This window comes from Condylostylus longicornis, unplaced genomic scaffold (genome assembly GCF_029603195.1).
Source record: "Condylostylus longicornis isolate FDR11 unplaced genomic scaffold, ASM2960319v2 ptg000104l, whole genome shotgun sequence".
Classification (NCBI taxonomy): domain Eukaryota; kingdom Metazoa; phylum Arthropoda; class Insecta; order Diptera; family Dolichopodidae; genus Condylostylus; species Condylostylus longicornis.
In genome coordinates, this window is record NW_026578072.1 from 680,966 (window position 1) to 699,449 (window position 18,484).

Below are 18,484 nucleotides of genomic sequence, written 5' to 3' on the forward strand. Positions count from 1 at the left end.
AAAGGACATAATAAATGAGTGAAAAAGATGGATAAATTTAAAATTCTCTTGATGCAACACAAATACGTAGGTGCAATCACCTTTCTTTTCATTTTTTACTCTTATTTTTCTTGTATTTAAAACCACTATAACAGATTTTTTGTTTTTTGCAATTTTGTTACAATTTTGTTTTTTAAAACGAATAAAAAAAAAACATGTTTAATATAAAATGTTGGATAGATTCTCTCTCTTTCTGAAATGAGGTTTATAAAAAAAAAAAACAAAAATAAGAAAATTTAACAGTAAAATATAGGATTAAATTTTGTTATAAAAGTGTATGTACACCTATAATATACGAGTATGTTTGTAATATTATCAGAATACTTGTGTAATTGAAATATACTAGAAATTTACATTAATGTAGAATATATATGTAGGTATATTCTATATTCTATACATATTTACAATACAAAAAAAAAATTTAAAACATTTTATATTGTGTATGCACTTACCATTTTTAAAATAACTTAAAAATAAAGAAGATTCATGATCTTGTACTTCACGATGTTGTACAGGACCATCATTTAAGAGATCATCTAATTGGACAGTTAAAATTGCAGCAGCACCAGCTTCATCTTGTGATGTTTGTGAGCCCAACCAAAAATGAACATCCCATGAGAATTTATTATTTTTATCTTTTTTTGTCTATGATGTTACAATAAGAAAAATATATTAAAATTAGTAGCAAAAAAATATATAAAATTATATATAATATAAATTTTATATGAATATATAAAATTAGTAACATATTATAAAATAAAAGAACTGTTGTAAAGGGATTTTTAAAAAAACATTAGATAAATTTGTATATATACATATACAAACATATACAAAAAAAATTATATAAATGTTATTTTATATGTTCGCACGATTGAAATGACATCAAAGACAATATAATGAAAACTTATGTTTTTATGTTTATATTCAATAAAAAAAAAATATTACATAAATGGCAACTAAAATATTTACTGAAATTAATTTTATATTTATAAAAATCATTCTACTGTAAAATATGAATATTTTGTTTTTTAATTTTTTAATTTTACATTCAACTAATCGTAATTGTAAGATAGTAATTAGTATGTACCATTAAGTGGTTTTAAAAAGCCCTTTGATAAATTCTAAAATTTTTGCCTATTTTAATTTAAAATTTATTTTTGTTAACATTTTTGAATCTGATATTTAAATATCTAAGAGTATGGCAATATTAAATTTGAAGAATAGGAGATGATTATAAAATATAATCGAATAAATTTGAAAAACTTTTATTTAAAATTGAAATTATTTAATTTTATTGTTTTTCAAAAGGTGATTTAACAAAATAAATTTTTTTTTTTTTTTTTTTTCCTTCTTCACTCCTAGGAGGAGTATAGGGCTAGTGCATGATATCTATGATGCTCTAGTTTCTATAGTCATAGAGAGTTAGCTAGGTAGGTGACTAGTCTACCGTAGTTGTTATTTATATTAAATATTTCAGTTTATTAATATTTACTGTTTATTTTTCTTAGTCTTTAGTATCGAATATTATGAACATTTAAAAATTACTTGTATAATATTTTATTAGTATTTGCATATTAAGTTATATAATATTGAATATAATTTTAATAGTGACCTGACCGGGGTTTGAACCCGAGACCCTTCGTTTAAAGGGCCGGTGCCATAACCACTGCACCAATGGTCAGATAACAAAATAAATTGCTGTCCCTGAATTTTCAATATGCATAGCTTTCTGTTATTTTTATTCTATTCACATTTGTTGAATCTGTCTCTAAATTTTAACATTGGTTAAATTTAAATTATTGTATCGTTTCGATTAAATCAAATTGAAATTTATTTGGAAATATAAAAATTTTCAAGCACCCCTATCTCTTAAATTTAAAACCAATTTCATTTTTACTTAAATTAATCTGTACTCAGCTTTTCAAATTTTGCAAATCATAGTATGTTTTCTTAAAAATTTATTTTCTAAGCTTAAATTAATCGGATTGAACCAAATTCTGGTAAATTACATACATAGATGCTTAGAAATGGAGTATTCAAATATTGAGTTTTAGGCAGTTTCGACATATTGTCAATAAATTTAATTACCTTGTATATTTTATAATTATTTAACACTGATTTCAATTTCTTTATCATATTTTAAAGAAAAATTTGTTAAATATTTCTTTTCTTTTGAAAATTCCTTGAATTACAATCTTTTCACACTTATTTTTAATTGTAAGTAGATCGTGTTCTTCTTTAGTGATTAAATTGTTATGTAGAATTTTTATTAATTATTATCAATTAAATAAACCATAATTATTTGATTAAAAATTGTAATTAACATAATAGTATTGTAATTGAATTTTAATTATATTAATGTAATTAAAATTAATCTGTTTTGAATGTAAATTTATTACATACATATTTTATCACCATAACAACATATGTATGTACATTTGGTAATTGAAAAATAAATAAAATCACCAAAATATTATGTAAAACAAAAATTCTAAATTTTAATATTTTTAATTTACCAAAATAATTTTTGTTTATTCAATACTTTAAGAAATCTTTGACATTTTTAACACCAAAAAAAAAGAATATTAAAATTTCTTTGAAAATTCGAGCACACACTTTTATACGCATACATACATACATACATACATACATATTTTTCAATTTAATAGTAATGGAAAAAAAGAAAGGGAAAATTTTTTAGCACTTACATTTAAAACGATGTATGAATCTCCTGAATAGAATTTTCCGAAATCCTTCTCTGAATATGTGACTGGGCGGAAATTCTGTAAAGAAAGAAAAAAAAAATTGTAATTCATATACATTCATACACATATACAAATAAAAAAGTTAGTATATGTATTTTACTATCATAGAAAATTCGTTTCTTCTTTCAATTTCATCTACTTTTTTTTGCAATTTTGATAAGACTTAATTGACAAGTTGAGTGTTTTATCATGAAGCCGAAGAAATATTTATAAAAAAAAATATATCTTGTAAATTTCTTGTTTTTCTAATCCAATAATAAACAAGAAAAACAAAAATGAATGGATAAACGAGTTTTAAAATATTAAAAAATTTTGTATAGTTTTTATGGGCCATGCTTTTTTTTGTACATGGTCATTTTTAGACTTATATTCCGTATGTAGCACTTACATATATACATGAATTTATGGTGGTATATGCTTTAACTAGCAATGTTATATCTTGAGCTGTAAAAGTAAAATGAAAAACCAATTGTGCTTAATTTGAATTTCCTATTTTTTCCAATGAATTAAATATTAATTGTTCTAGTAAAAACTACAAGTTTATTTTGGGCTATATAGAATTGAGGACATGTAGAAAATATTTTTCTGAATGGCATGTTTTAGCCCAAACTTCGGAATAAACCCAATTAAAATTAAAGGAATAAATTTTTTTTGAAAAATTAATTGAATTGTGATTTATTTCAATATGCGGTAATACTCGACATGCGGTAATATAGTCGACATTTCGAAATGCATATTTTGGAAGAATTGCATTTATAAAAAAATTATCAATTAGCTTTTATTTAGAAAATTTTAAATTGTAGTTATAGCTATATTTAAGAATAACTACTTAAACAAAATTTAAACTCAAATTTAAATTCAATTTATTTTACGATTTAAGAAATTTTGCATATCTTAAGGCGAAATGTTTTAAATTTTTAGGTTATTCCAATAGCGCATATTTTTGGACAGAAAAAATTTCTACCTAAATGAGTAGAATTGCCACAAAAAGATTTTTTGAAGAACCCAAGAATTTTGAAGAACGGAATTATTTCATACTAAATTTGTAAGAAAAAAACCTAAAACAAAAAAATATTTGTTTTAAGGTGGAGAAATTCGAAAATTACGATGTTTTGAATAGTAAATTAAAATATAAAGTATAGTGAAATTGCAAATCTCCAAAGTATTAGCATTGAAACAGTATTTTTCTCAAGAAAACATAAGAAAGAACATGAAAATTTGAAATAAGGCTGGATAATAAAGTTAAAGGTAGGTGCTAATAAAAAATAATACCTAGCTTTTAAAACAAAAAATTGCACAGCATTTAAAGTAAAATTTAATTTTTGAATGGTTATCGACGTAAAGCACAAAAACAAATTATGTGCATATATAAATTTGGTATAGTTTACTTTGAGAGTCATCTTGAATTCGCCCTGCGTGTATACCAGATTTTTTTGTTCTACAATGTATTTAAAAACTTTAAATAAATATTAATTCCTATATACTCTGCATTTGCACAAAAAATTTTTTGATGTTAAATAAAGATAAAAAATTTAGGTAAATGTCCTTTTGTCAATTCATATAAAATCTGTACAGGACAATAACAATAATATACTTATTATAGTAAAGCCTCATAATGAAAAAAAAAAATTCCAAAACTAAAAGTATGAAATAAAATACAACATTTTCGGCCTAAGCAGCTTGTTTAATTGTAAATATCGAGTCCTGTTTAGATATGATTGCATTCGGTTCCAACAAATTTCGAAAATAGTCTTAAAGAAATTTATTTATAAAAACTATTTAATTAATGATAATGACATTGGAAATAAAAATTAATTGACTTCTCAAGGAATTTGTTATATGAAAATACTTTTCTAACTCTAAAGACAAAGTTCATATTCATTAAATTTCATTTCTAAAATCAATATATATAATATAACACATACCCCATGGTATTTTTGTATTCCAACTCCTACATACTAAATCTGTAATTTCAGGTTGTGAATGCACCCAGTGCATGTGCATATTATTCATTAGATAGTGTTTACATAACAATAACTCCAATATACATACATTTACTCATTGATTCATTCCCTTTTTCCCTATATACATTCATTATTTTATTAAAATTTTAAAAATAATGAACAGTAAATAGAATACATATATGTATTGGCTATAATTAAATGAATGCCGTGAAGCTACAGTCAATGAGCACCAATAAGAAAATATCATTTTTTTAATATTTATTTTTTTTGAATTGAAAATTTTATATACCATATATGCAATTTTTATACACAACGAAAAAAAAAATTTTAGTAATTTAAAAAAAAAAATAAATACAAAAAAATATTGTATATAAATAAAATAATATTTTAAACTATAAATTGCAACTAAAAATAATTAAAATTTATTGAAATTCGTACATTGAAAAAACATTAAAGGAAACCCACGCTGTTATTTTCATTTATAACTAATTAAATTAAATAAATAATCGACTTTAACATTTACATATATACATGTAGTTGGTGTGAATGTTGTATTATTCATATAATATAAAAAATAAGTAATTAATTTATATTATATTCATAGACAGCTAGATACGTTAATATTCCATTAAAATTAATCAAAGGAACAATCAAAATATTTTTTAATGATTTTTCAATTTTTTTCTCAACCTTTCCAAAATATGCTACTAACATTTAATTACCAATTTGAAAATTAACCAACTAATTCAACTTCTAAGTAGCAAAAGTCAAAATAATATTTAAGAGATTTTATTTGCAACCTCCTACTTTTACAAATCACAATTTGCTTACAAAATATTGAAAATTATGGTTCGCGGATTTCTTAATTACAATGACAATTTTAAAATTACAATGGTTTTCAAGTTTTAGTCTAAAAATAATGCTATTTTATAATAGATTTTCTTTAATAAGCTTATTATATCTTATATTGTCAAGCTTTTTAAAACAGTTTTATCCCTTTTCCTCCAAAGTAATAGGCAATTTAAAAATTGGACAACAATTTTCTGTACAAGCAAATTAAAATAATTTTAAGAACAATCTTATACCCGTTCAATAGAAAATGTCTTTACATAAATGTTACAATAAATGAAATATTCTCATTCATCATAGAAAAAATTAAAAAAAGATCTTTGAATTAAAATTTAAAAATTCAAACGTCCAATTTTATTCCCATAGCAAATAATATTAATACAATTTTTAAAACCATGGAAGTAAAATGAATATTTCAAAATCAAATGGATATTTCTTCATTATATACATGTATACGAGTACATACGTGTACATATACCAATAAATATTTTACATTGAAAATTACTTTCAAAAAATTAAATTTCAATGTTTGCTTTCAAATTATTTGAAACTTATATAAAGAAAAATTAAATTATTTTTACTTAAAGGTAAAATACAAAAAGTTCTACGTGTGTATACAAAATACAAAAATATTATTTTAAAATTTTCATATTAACTTTATCATAATATAACGATACAGAAACGTGCACATACTACTTTGTAACTAAATGTTATAGAATAGAACATATGAAGGTATACTCAACAAATTCTGACCATTTCCATTGAATATTAATAAAGATATTATTATTTTGTTTTCAATTTAGAATTGAAATTTAAAATTTCTTTTCAAATAATTTTTTATTTATGGTTTAATAACATTCCAAATTGATTAAAAAAAAAATATTTTATTTTAATTTCTTTTCATCCAACGAACTTATATTTAAAATGTATGTATATATACTTATGTAATTTCTATAAATTCTTATGTACAAATGTATATGTATACTAAAATATTTTTAAAAAATACATTTATATAATGCATATTGCTGCAACATGATAGTGTAATGAAATAAAATATTCATTAAAAAAAATTCATTCTGAACTAGTGGAAATTTCAAATGGCATTCGAAACAAACATAAATATTAGTTGTGTGAAAATTTTGAGCCCCATTGATATATTTAGAACCGGTAACTTTATACAAATTTTGTAATTAATTGTACTTTAACAAATACTGCACTATACTCTACATTTTATACTAAAATCTAAAATGATTAATATGAAGCTGATCTTAAAATGGGGCCATATAGACCTTTTTTATATTAAATTTAATCAACCTTTATTTTAATCATATATAATTTCAAATCATAAACCTATTAACCAAATAAATATACAGATGAACAGAGAGACAAATAGGCATAATTTAAAGAATTCAAAATAAAATTGAAAATGTTCTTAAAATAAATTCTTTTTAATATTAAAATTTATTTAACTTGATATTACTTAATTATTTCCGTATATAATATTCAATAAAATATTTGTAAATTATTAAATTTCGTACAACATTTTATTATATTTTACATAACTTTTCAATAATCTTTTTAAATCAAAAAAATTTATTAATTAAATTATAAATCATCATATTCGAATTCCAAGTATTTATAAAAATATTCTATATTAAAATAAATTGCCAATTTGGACAATATTGTGATTTCAGTATTTAAAAAAAAATTCGAGAGTTATTAAAATTCTTATATTAACAATAAATCTCTTAATTATAAAGCATTATGTGTCGTTATTTAAACTCCAAAATAGAAAGTTATTTAAACAATATTTGAAAAATTTTGTTTTTATAGTAGGTTTATCAATTGATTTTTTTAACCTACAATTTGGCAATATAATTACAGCGGTGATCTTAATTGCTTTTTAATCAAATAGCTGCTATTGTTACTAAATTTACAGCTAAATTTCATAAAATTTTCAAAGATTTTTGTTCTCAAAGTTACCTATGAACCTATAACTATACCTCCAAACTGTATAGCCTCCCTTGAAAGTCTTCATTCTGCAATTCGATTGAGAATATACTTTACAGTGGTAACACTTGCTTCTTAAATACGAGATGCACACAAATAAATATCGTTGAAAAAAGTCAGTCTTTCCAAATTGTGTCATCTACAGGTCTCTCTATACCACATAACATACTCGTATAACATTTAAACAATTTTGTAATTTTCATAAATGACTTATTGATTAACAACTTTTTATACTGTGAAACCGCAAGTCAAATATATATGTATTGCATAAAATCATTGTTGTTCTATATAAGACCTCATTCTTAATTTGATAGTCAAACACAGTAAAGTAAAAACATAAAAACAAATAAAATAATATTATATAATTTTCAATAAACTTTTACTTAAATATAAAAATACGCAACTCTCATATTTTACCATCATTTTTCACCATTATTTTATTTAATTTAATAATGATAAAAAACAAGAAAAATATCAAAAAAAAATAATTTTAAAAGAACTCAAATGAACTTAAAATTTTCGTCAGCAGATGGCATAATAAGCATTTAATAGTTTTAATATTTAAATAAATACGGACGTAAATGAAAAAAACAAATTTTTAATTAACTCAATCGAAACCATCATTATCAGTACCAATGCATATATACATACATATGTACATATGAAAGAAAGCATGTCCTTTTCATAATTAAACTCGAATATTTTTATTTTAAAGTCGTATATCTTTTTATACAATTTAATATAAAAATATAAAGGATGCACAATCTTCTTTCAACGGCCACTATCACACATATATACATGTATATATGTATGTACATAGAAGTAAATTTATATTATATTTTACTTATTAATTGTAAAACATATAATTTTTTCAATAATATACAAAAAAATTTTTGTCTATAAGTGATATATGTAAATGTAATTCGTTTTTAAATGTCAAATAAATCTGAAGTTAAAATCGAATAAATTCAATATTTAATTATAGTGGCAATTGAATTGGAAAATCTTTTGAATTTAAAATTTATTTTCAATAAAATTTATAACGTACATATATCGTAGATCAAAAAAGAAACACTGTCGTCAACGGATCGAATTACGTATTTTTGAACGTACTTTTAAACATCTGCGAAAATTTAACAGAAGTTTTGCATGAACCTAGAAAATCGGTAAGAAATAAATTTTCCAGAAGGAACTCTAAATTTTATCCTTAATTAAATTTCAATAAAATCAAAACAAAATTTAAAAACCAAATTTAGATTCAAAATTATAAAAAATGCTCAATGAAAACGTTAAGTTTTGTCAAAGGACTTAGCTTTTTGAAGCATTTAGTACTTTTAAAAATAATTTTACATACACATACTTATACACAATATGTAGAAAACATTATTTGAAAAAATCTTTTCTAATTGATTTAATAAATATTTTCTGTAACCATCTTCAGTATAGCGTTTTTTCACTCAATACTGCATTCATAATTCAACGGGTCATTATCCGAACCCTTTATTCGAAAATATTGACATCGCCATTAAAAATACTTCACTTCCGAATCATACTATAGCAATGCCACCTACTTGATTAGTTTGAATTATTAAGTGTAAACAAATGTTACTTGAGTTTTCAAATGTTAATATTTAACTAAAATCAAAATTAATAAAATGAATTCTTCAATATATGTACATACATACTCGTATTACTTGGAAAGCAAACAACAACTCATTTGAGTATATTCAACACATCTAATATTTAACAAATCGTTAGAATGAAACCAGTTTTAGGAGAAACAAAATTACATTTTCGTTTTAAATTTTATTAACAAAAATTTTTAATAGAAATTTTATTAATACAATCCGGCTAATTAAATTTTCGCTTCCTGTATTACGAATACCAATTTCGGTTTTAAAATACTATATAAACTTTATTATGAAGATTAATTTATATTAGCAAAATAAGCTTAGCTTTGTTTTTGAATTTAAGTGCCTACCATAAAACATGAACTTGATCTTTGTAATGAAAAAGTCTGAGATCAATTTAAGCTGTACTAAGTATAACAAATTATTTGAAAAAAAGAGAGATAAGGTTTATTTATAGATTATTATTGTATATGTACTGTTTGGCGATTCAACGATAAGAAGATTTTAATTTAAGCAAATTTGACAGTGGGCGTTTATATTTACCATAATATTATTATATAATATTGAATATAATTAAGTTGTATTACGGTATATTCTTACAATAAATAATTATCATTGTGTATAAGTAGGATATAACCCAAATATTAATAAAAAATTTACGGTATAAATTTTCTATATATGTTGAGTACACTCCATACTGCCATCTGAGCAAGTATATAAATTTCAAATGTTCCAATCTCAGCTCTAAACAAAACGATTTAAAGAAAAAAAATGCCATAAAATTTCACTTAGCAACAATACAAAAAATATTTTCTTTTATCGAAGTTTTATCGTTCATTTATCCTTTATCAAACGAACAATTTAAAGGAGATTTTAGATTTTGTTTTTTTAATTTGCATTGTCTTATATTTGATGAAGTTGCCTTAAGATAAAACATTAGAATGGAGAATAAAGAAATTTGTGTATTAAAGCGAATTTTTAAACACACACTGGCCACTGGCAAAATAACGACAAAATCTAATTTTGTCACGTTCTTGCATACGCAAAGCAAAGACATGAATAACGCATTTAAAGTTTCTGTTTTTGATCTTTTCATTTTTTTTTAAGCAGATTCAATTTAAGAAAAAAATCAAATTAAATACAAAAATTATTTCAGACAATTTTTTACACAAAATTTTTATATTCCAAATTTATTGGAAATTTTCTTGTTAAAAAAGACATTAACAATCCAACAATATTATAAATAATATTATATAAATAAATTTTTAGCAACACGGTGTTTACATTAAAAGCTATGTACATGATCATAAGAAAATCAAAAGACAATAATCAAAGTTATAAGCGAAACAAACACTAAAAGATTTTTATTACAGTCTCTTTTGTTTAAAAACTCATAAAACAATATGAATTCCGCACATATTCAAATGTTAGAAAATATAAATAGCATTTAGTTATGGAAATGCACCATTAATTTATGCAATTTAAAATTTCAATTTACATAAACCAATAAGTAATAATTTAAAGTTATTCGAAAAACTTTAATTCTTATTAATGCTTTATTATTAAAAATGCTTTATTTTCAAAGTTACCTAAGTCCAGAAAAGTTGAATTATGTATGACAGTTTAATTGTATTAGGTGTATGAAAAGAAAACTCTCTTTTATTCGGAATAAAATACTTTTATTTATATTCAAAAATAAATGTTGCTAATCAAGTTTGTTTATAAACATTGCTAACCTATCACAAAAATATTTATATTATCATGGCTAGTTGTACTTTTCTTTACTTGTTTTTGCAGATTGATTTAACATTTTTTTAAAATGTCTGAGTCTGATCTGATTGGAACTCAAAAGATTGAAATTTTCAATAAAATTTCTTATAACGTGTTTTAAAATTTATTTAAATTTATTTATCAAGAGAATTACTAGACAAAAAATTTTTTTTTGTTAACGACATTTTTTGTTCATGAACACAATAATGTAAAATGAAAATAGCAAAAGTTTTTAAACAACTGTCAAAAGTATACTGCGTATGAACCACATTATTGTTTACCAGTATTGTGTTTATGAAAATGCCTATTATATTTGCAATAGTGTTTTTATTACAATGAAAGTACAGTAATATGTACACAAATTTAAAAAGTTTGACACAAAATTAAAAAATTTTTAGTAAAGGGAAGAGGCCGAAAATTGAAAATACTAAAATAGAGTCATATTTTAAGTGTCTTATGTAATTTGATATTATTAACACATAATTATAAGTGCATCTGTGCATGTACCATTACATACATTTCCTAACAAAGTTTGCAACTGTTTTGAAAAATAATTTCTTCAAAATCTAAAAGTGGCTGATATCTTTTAAGTAGGATTTTAAAAATGATTGTTTCTTTTTGGAATTCCTATTAATTTTTAGAAAGATCGTGTTTTAGCAAAATAAATTTTATAGTTTTTTACAAGTTTGTGTATAGGGTACTATTTTTAAAAACGTTTTGTTTAAGAATTCTTTTAAGATTATTGGAAAAAAACTATAGAGAATTAATTATTAAAATTAACAATATTTTCATGCTAAACATCTTTTATATCGTTCATACATATCGTCGGCTGTATGCTTGTCGGCCGCATACGCCAAGCACTGTAAACCGAGAAAATTAAAAAAGAAAGTTTGACAAAGAATTAAAGAAAAACTGCGCGCTGGGATTTTTTTATATTTTATATACGAAATAGTACTTTGATTTTTAGTTTTAATTTAAAATTTCAGTTTGCGGACTCTTACGGTTCTTGAAATATTGCAACTTTTGTAAGACCAGTCGTTTTGGCCTTTGCTGCATATTCCATGATCTTGTGCAAATTTAAAATTTTATTTTGTTATGGAGCTTTGCGTTATTTATACAAAAATTTTCAAAAAATTATCAAATTAACTAAGGGAATGTTTGAAGTGGAGCAAAAAAGAAATTAAATTAACATGCAAAATAACAACAAATTTATTATTAAATATTAAAAAAACAAGTTATTTAAGTAATGTTTTTAAAAATTTTTATTGAAATTATTAAATTCCGAAAATTTCATAACAAAAATAATAAGAGTATACTACCATGATGAAAAAAAATTTAACAACTCAAACAAAACTATTAGCCTCTGCATTTACAAAATGATTTATTGTACTTTGTTTATATTTTAAATACTATAATATAAAAATATTTAAATTCTTCTTATAATCTATACAGGAATTGTTTTCAAAATAAAAAATGAATAACTTCTTACAAAAAATTAACAGCCTTTTCGTAGCTTAAGTTTAAGAAATTAATTATTGTACTTTGTTTCATTTTTAAATGCTATAATATAAAATATTGAAATTCCTATAATCTAACAGTAAATCATTTTAAAATAAAAATTAATTACTTAAAAAAAAAAATAACAGCCTCTTCTTAGCTTTATACATTTTTAAATACTATACTATAACAGAACGTTAATACATTTGTTTTTTTTTTTGTTTTAATTTAATTTAGTAATATAAATTTTTCAATTAAGTTTCAGTAAAGCTTTAAAATACTCTTGATCGACTTTAGGTAAATATGGCAATATAGATTTTATATCACCTTTCTTTTCATTTGTCACATAAGGGCGATCTCCCATATTTTTAACATTGCTCTCAAATAGATTTTTAGGTGTTGCAAACGTTTTTTTTGTCCCTTTTTTATAAATGGAAATCACCTTGAATTCTAGGTCTGAGAAAGAAGTTTTATATTTCAAATTAAATGGTTGATTGCTTTCGTAGAATATATATTTTGCTTTTGTAAATGGTATAATAAAATAAGAAAACTGCAGTTAAATTTTAAAATTGCTCCATTGTCATATTAATTATATGGTAAAAAATTTCAAGTGTAGAGTTCCGTATACAATGAAGCAAATAAGAATTTTTAAAAACTCCAATATTTTGTTCTACTGTAAATGCATGAATGTATTGTGATGTTTTTTCCAATGTCTATGCAGCAAAATAAAATTTTTTATAATTTTGAATTTTAATGCTCTATCACGCAGTACTATGTAAATAGAGCACACAAGAAAAACGTAAAAATGTTCTCATTTTTCCATACAAATTGTGCCGCAACAACCAAAAAATGGTTCATGGGGCACATAAGCATTAGAAATTCGTAAAAATGCAGTCTATGGAGCAAACCTGACACTCTGTATCTCAGCAGCAGATCGAGATAGAAAAAAACGGATTAGACAGACAGAAAGAGCATCACTTAAAACCTATAGATGCACTCATAAGTCAAAAAATGCAAAAGTGGCGTATGGAGCCGATAAGCATACAGCCGACGATATCTATATATCTATATATCTATATACATCTATATACATCTATATACATATACCTATTATTTTATGTGTAAATATGTACAAGATGTATTTGAATTTTAATCATCCATATAAACATTAAAGCGAATGCATATCCATAAAAACATAAAATTCAAATAAAAATTTCAAGTAAATGTCAACATTTTCTTTATAAAATGCCACTTGCGAAAAAAAAATTGAATAAAATTTCACTTTGAAAAATTATTTATTTCAAAATAACCACAAAAACTTTATTACACACATATATAGAAATACTTGCAATCTTTGCTATTACTCATATATTGTGTTAGAAATACCCAATAAGTTTATATTTTTCTATTCTTCAGCATTTGCAAATCAAAATAATTTTCCTCAAAAAAGAAAAAGAATAATATTTTTTATTTACAATTGAAAATTTTATTCAAAAAGAAAATATGAAAAATTTCTTTTGAAAAATTTTCTTCAAAGTTAATAAAACTTTCATCTATGATGTCATATATTGAACTCATAAAAATAATTAATTTCATTTACTTCGGAATATTTTTACTTAAAAGAAAGCATTATTTTTTTTTTGTTTGTATAAAAACGGACCATATGTTTAAGACTTTAGATATATGGACATAATAGTGGTTATATACTGTCTACATTCTGCATGTATGTCCAAATGTAATCATCAAAAAGTTTTATTAAAGCTGATTTCCAACAGTGTTATTAAAATAAAAAAAATCTTTAAATAATTAAAAGCATTATACAATATGTGATACATATACTCCATATATCTATATAACATGTAGAAAAAATTGAAGAAATTAAAAAGAGAAAGAAATAAAAATTATTTATAAATCATTTTTGAAGATACTTAATTTGATATGTGTAGCAGTATATGTATATTGATTGCTATTATTATTGAATTCAAACAGTGTCTCACATGCAATGTGAGTGTAACTTAATAATGTAGTAATGATACTACAAAACTAATTCAAATCACAATAATTAAATATTCGAGCATTTAGACTTACTTGATTGATATACTAAAATATTATTAGGATATTTGCTACCTTAATTAGTGCTAAAGAAAAATAAAAGACTCAAACCTTTACTTGTATTCTTGTTTAACATAGTCGTCTTTTCTACAGGAATAGAACAAATAATCACATTGTCTGATCATAAAACCGCACGCGTGCCATGGAAGTTATATACAGCAAAGTTTTAGATAATGATATAACATATCAAGAAAAAAATAGCGGAAATCGAAGAGGTAATTAAGATTTTAAAAAATTTGCAAATTTTTAATCCAAAATTTCATGTTTGGTTTTCTTTAACTAGAAGACGGTAAGTCTAACACCAACCAATGGCATATCGTTGTATTTTAGCTTCAACAGCTTCGAAGCTGAAACGGATATTCGTGAGACAGGACTTTTTCAGACGTTCGAGTTCCCCCCTCTCCCAACTATCTAAAAAATTCCAAGAAATTTGGATCATTCTGCATATTATAGCACTATATTAGTTTTCAGATTCCTATACGAACTTCACACATTTTGTGATAGATTTGAAAATTTAGTTCCGGATTTTTTTCATTTTATCTCTCGACAAAATTTCGTAATACTCTTTGATTTCTCCCTTGCATTACGCACATGTCTAAATACCCAAAAATTTATATACACTTCTACAAGTCATTTAAATTAAACATAAGTCAATATTCTTAGGTAAATAATGTGTCACATTTTATACAGTCAGAAGTTATAACCCAGAAATATAGTAAAATTGAAACCATTTTCAAATTTTGAGTAATAGCACTAAAAACTTCAAATTTTGAATTCGTTCAAAACAATTGTGTACACATGTTACATATGCAATTAATCCAGAAAAACTATTGTAAAATAATAAAAACAAAATAATAAAAGATATAATAAAACTCACCTCAATTCTCCAAATTTCTAAACCAGGGTTTTTACCAGCGTTAGCAAATGCTGGATCCATAACTCTTTTTCCAGGTGATTTGGCACTAGCTGGAGTTGTAGGTGCTTGAACTGGTGCAGGTACTTGACCGGTAACACGAGCTGAACAATTTTGTACCAAAAATACTAAAGCAATAGTACTGTAAATAAAAATAAATTAAAATTAAGAAAATTAAGATATTTAGAAAAATTAAAAGTGTACTTTAAGAAAAATTCCGTTCAAATAACTCTTTATTTAAATTGAAATAATTTTAACTTCAATAAAAAATTTGTGCGAAATGAAAACAATGTGCAAACTATAGAAATATTAAAACTGTACTGAATCATAAATATTATAATATTAAATTTTATAACCAAAAAAAAAATAGCTGTATATAACAATAATTCTAGACAAAATGTTTTATCGATTTTTTCCTATTTAGTCATACGAAAATGGAAAATTTAATAATGTGTATCTTACCACTACACTTAAGCGTTCCTGTTATACAAATAAAAATGTATTATAAGATACCATAATAAAAATTCTACATTTAATTATTTTATATGGGAGCAGTTTGTATAATTATAATGGTTTTTGTACGACACTTATTATGTAAGTTTAGAGTAAAAATTATTCAATGTTATCTTATACCTGCTTGTATGAAGGATTACACATAATAAAGTAACTCAAATATATAAAGGAATGCACTTAAATTCGAACCTAAAACTATTCTGTTAAGTTATTTATTAAAGTTTAATCCTGGAAGCCAGTAAATTTAGTTGATCCGATTAATCCAGTAAAATTATTAAATTTTGAAAGAATATAATTTAACCTTAGCGAGTTGTAATCTTCATATACCATCACAATTTATTTGTCTTTTTTGTATGATATACTTTCATAGTTCACAAGGGACAAGCACAAAAGGATCAAACAAATCGGAAATGATAATTGTGTGAAACAGTAACGTTAATTCATTAGTTGATTTTCTGAATTTATCTGGGGGATAAATTAAATTTATCTTAAATTTAAGCCCCCAAGCATTGAATTAATAAAGAACATACAAAAGTATTTCAATATAACGATCTCAAAAACCACCTTTAGTAAGGATCTAAATTTTCAGATAAAATTAAATTATTAAAATTTACAACAGCAAAAATTAATTAGCTGAGAAGCGAAGACACTGAGAAGCTTAAATCTGTGTGTCAATAATTTTTCATTTTGAAAAATAGTTCTAAACTGGATTTCCCCATAATTAGTACTTTTTTACGATCATAATAACACTTCATTTCATTTATATCAAATTTTAGTTAAAATATTACTATAAAAGACACTTTAACTACCACAATTACAAACTGTTATACAAGTTACTAATTTTTTATTTTATGATAAACAAAAAAGAAACCGACTGTTTTGTTTTTTACAAATAGAAATTTCCATAAAAAAAAAAGTAAAATTTGCGAAAAAAATTATTCTCAGCTGAATATTAATATTATTATATAGGTATGTATAAATGTAGATAACCAATTGTTTCAAATTTTAAGACATTATAGAAACTTCGGTGTTCTAATACAGCTACACATGGCAGGTCGTAGGTTAAACCGACTTGTTGTAAACTTATAAGATCATTCCAGGGAAAAAACTTATTCAAGATAAATATCGAAAATATTTCTGCTCAAATCAGACTTGCAATAGAAAAATTTGTGTGAACTCGTACATCTGAGTTTTTTTTCACAAAAACCACTTGTTGCTTATATATTGAGTATTTCCTTATAATAATTTTTATTTTCTGTGTTTCTAAAGATATTTACACATTCTCAAATTTTATACAAGTTGGAAATTCCTGCAAAAATACCAAAAATTTCGAAAAATTAACACTTTCAAATAAGATATGAAATTTTTGATCTTAAACTTTGCGAAATTTTTTGATATCTTAAATTTTTACTGTCACTGTATGGTTAATTTTAAAATTTGTTTGTAATAAAATTTGTTATTTTTTTATTGTCTCTTTTTTTTTTTGGTTCTTCCGACTAATAAAAACTTCATACATACCTCCCCCTGGCCTATCATACTATGTTATATATGAATAAAGTAATTCTGTGACTAAACTTTTATTAGAAAGCGATCATAAATTTGTTTAGAAAATAAACAATGCGGCGGTAAACAGCAATTTAATTTGTTTTTTTAATAAACAAAACCCCAAAAAAAAACTAAAGTTACGTACTTTTAAAGATACTATATCTATATTACATACATACATACATACATACATATTATACTTTCAAACATATGAATTTGAGATTGAGAATAACATGATCGGCTTAATTTTTATATTCTTTATTTGCTGAATATAAAATCGTTTAGCTGAATGAGTAATGCATGAAAATAAACAGTTTTAATAAAATAATATAGGAAAACACTTACTTTAATATGAGTAAGTGATATTATTGTGACGTAACCTAAATTACTATGCATACATCCATATACACAATTACAAATTAAATTCTATGAAGTGTGAAGATCAGTATACCAACATTAAAATGAGAAATAAACTATATAAAAAGTTGGGTCAAACCAATGGTTTGTATTGTAGCACTTTTCCCTTCAACAAGTGAAAATACTGCTTTTAAAAACAGTCTATGTATACCTATCACACTATTAAAATTATTTACATTCATATACAAAACTATTTCTAGAATTGCATATATTTAGGATGACGCATATATGCAGTCTTTGAAATAAAGCAAAAATTAATATAAAAAGGGGTTAACATAATGCTCGATTTTAAGGGTTAATTGTGTGAGTTAAGAAAAATAATTATATTTTTTAATGTCATGGAATTTACCGTTAACTTTTTGCGTTTATAGAAATTCGAAAAAACTTGCGGTTTCAGAAATATAAGGTGTCAAAAATGCAAATTTTATAAATTTCAAGAGGCCATAACTTGAGAGGGGG

General features: G+C 23.4%; 1 protein-coding gene across 3 annotated transcripts in view; it reads right to left on the reverse strand.

Annotated features, from left to right (window-relative positions):
* LOC129614141 (gelsolin) overlaps positions 1-18,484 on the reverse strand; it is a 45,768-nt gene that overhangs the window by 15,433 nt on the left and 11,851 nt on the right. For all 3 annotated transcript variants that reach the window (XM_055528555.1, XM_055528557.1, XM_055528556.1), the window contains 3 exons: positions 15,515-15,692; positions 2,748-2,822; positions 492-684 (listed from right to left, as the gene is read on the reverse strand). In XM_055528555.1, the coding sequence (XP_055384530.1) occupies positions 492-684; positions 2,748-2,822; positions 15,515-15,692 (446 nt within the window). The remainder of the gene's footprint in view (positions 1-491; positions 685-2,747; positions 2,823-15,514; positions 15,693-18,484) is intronic.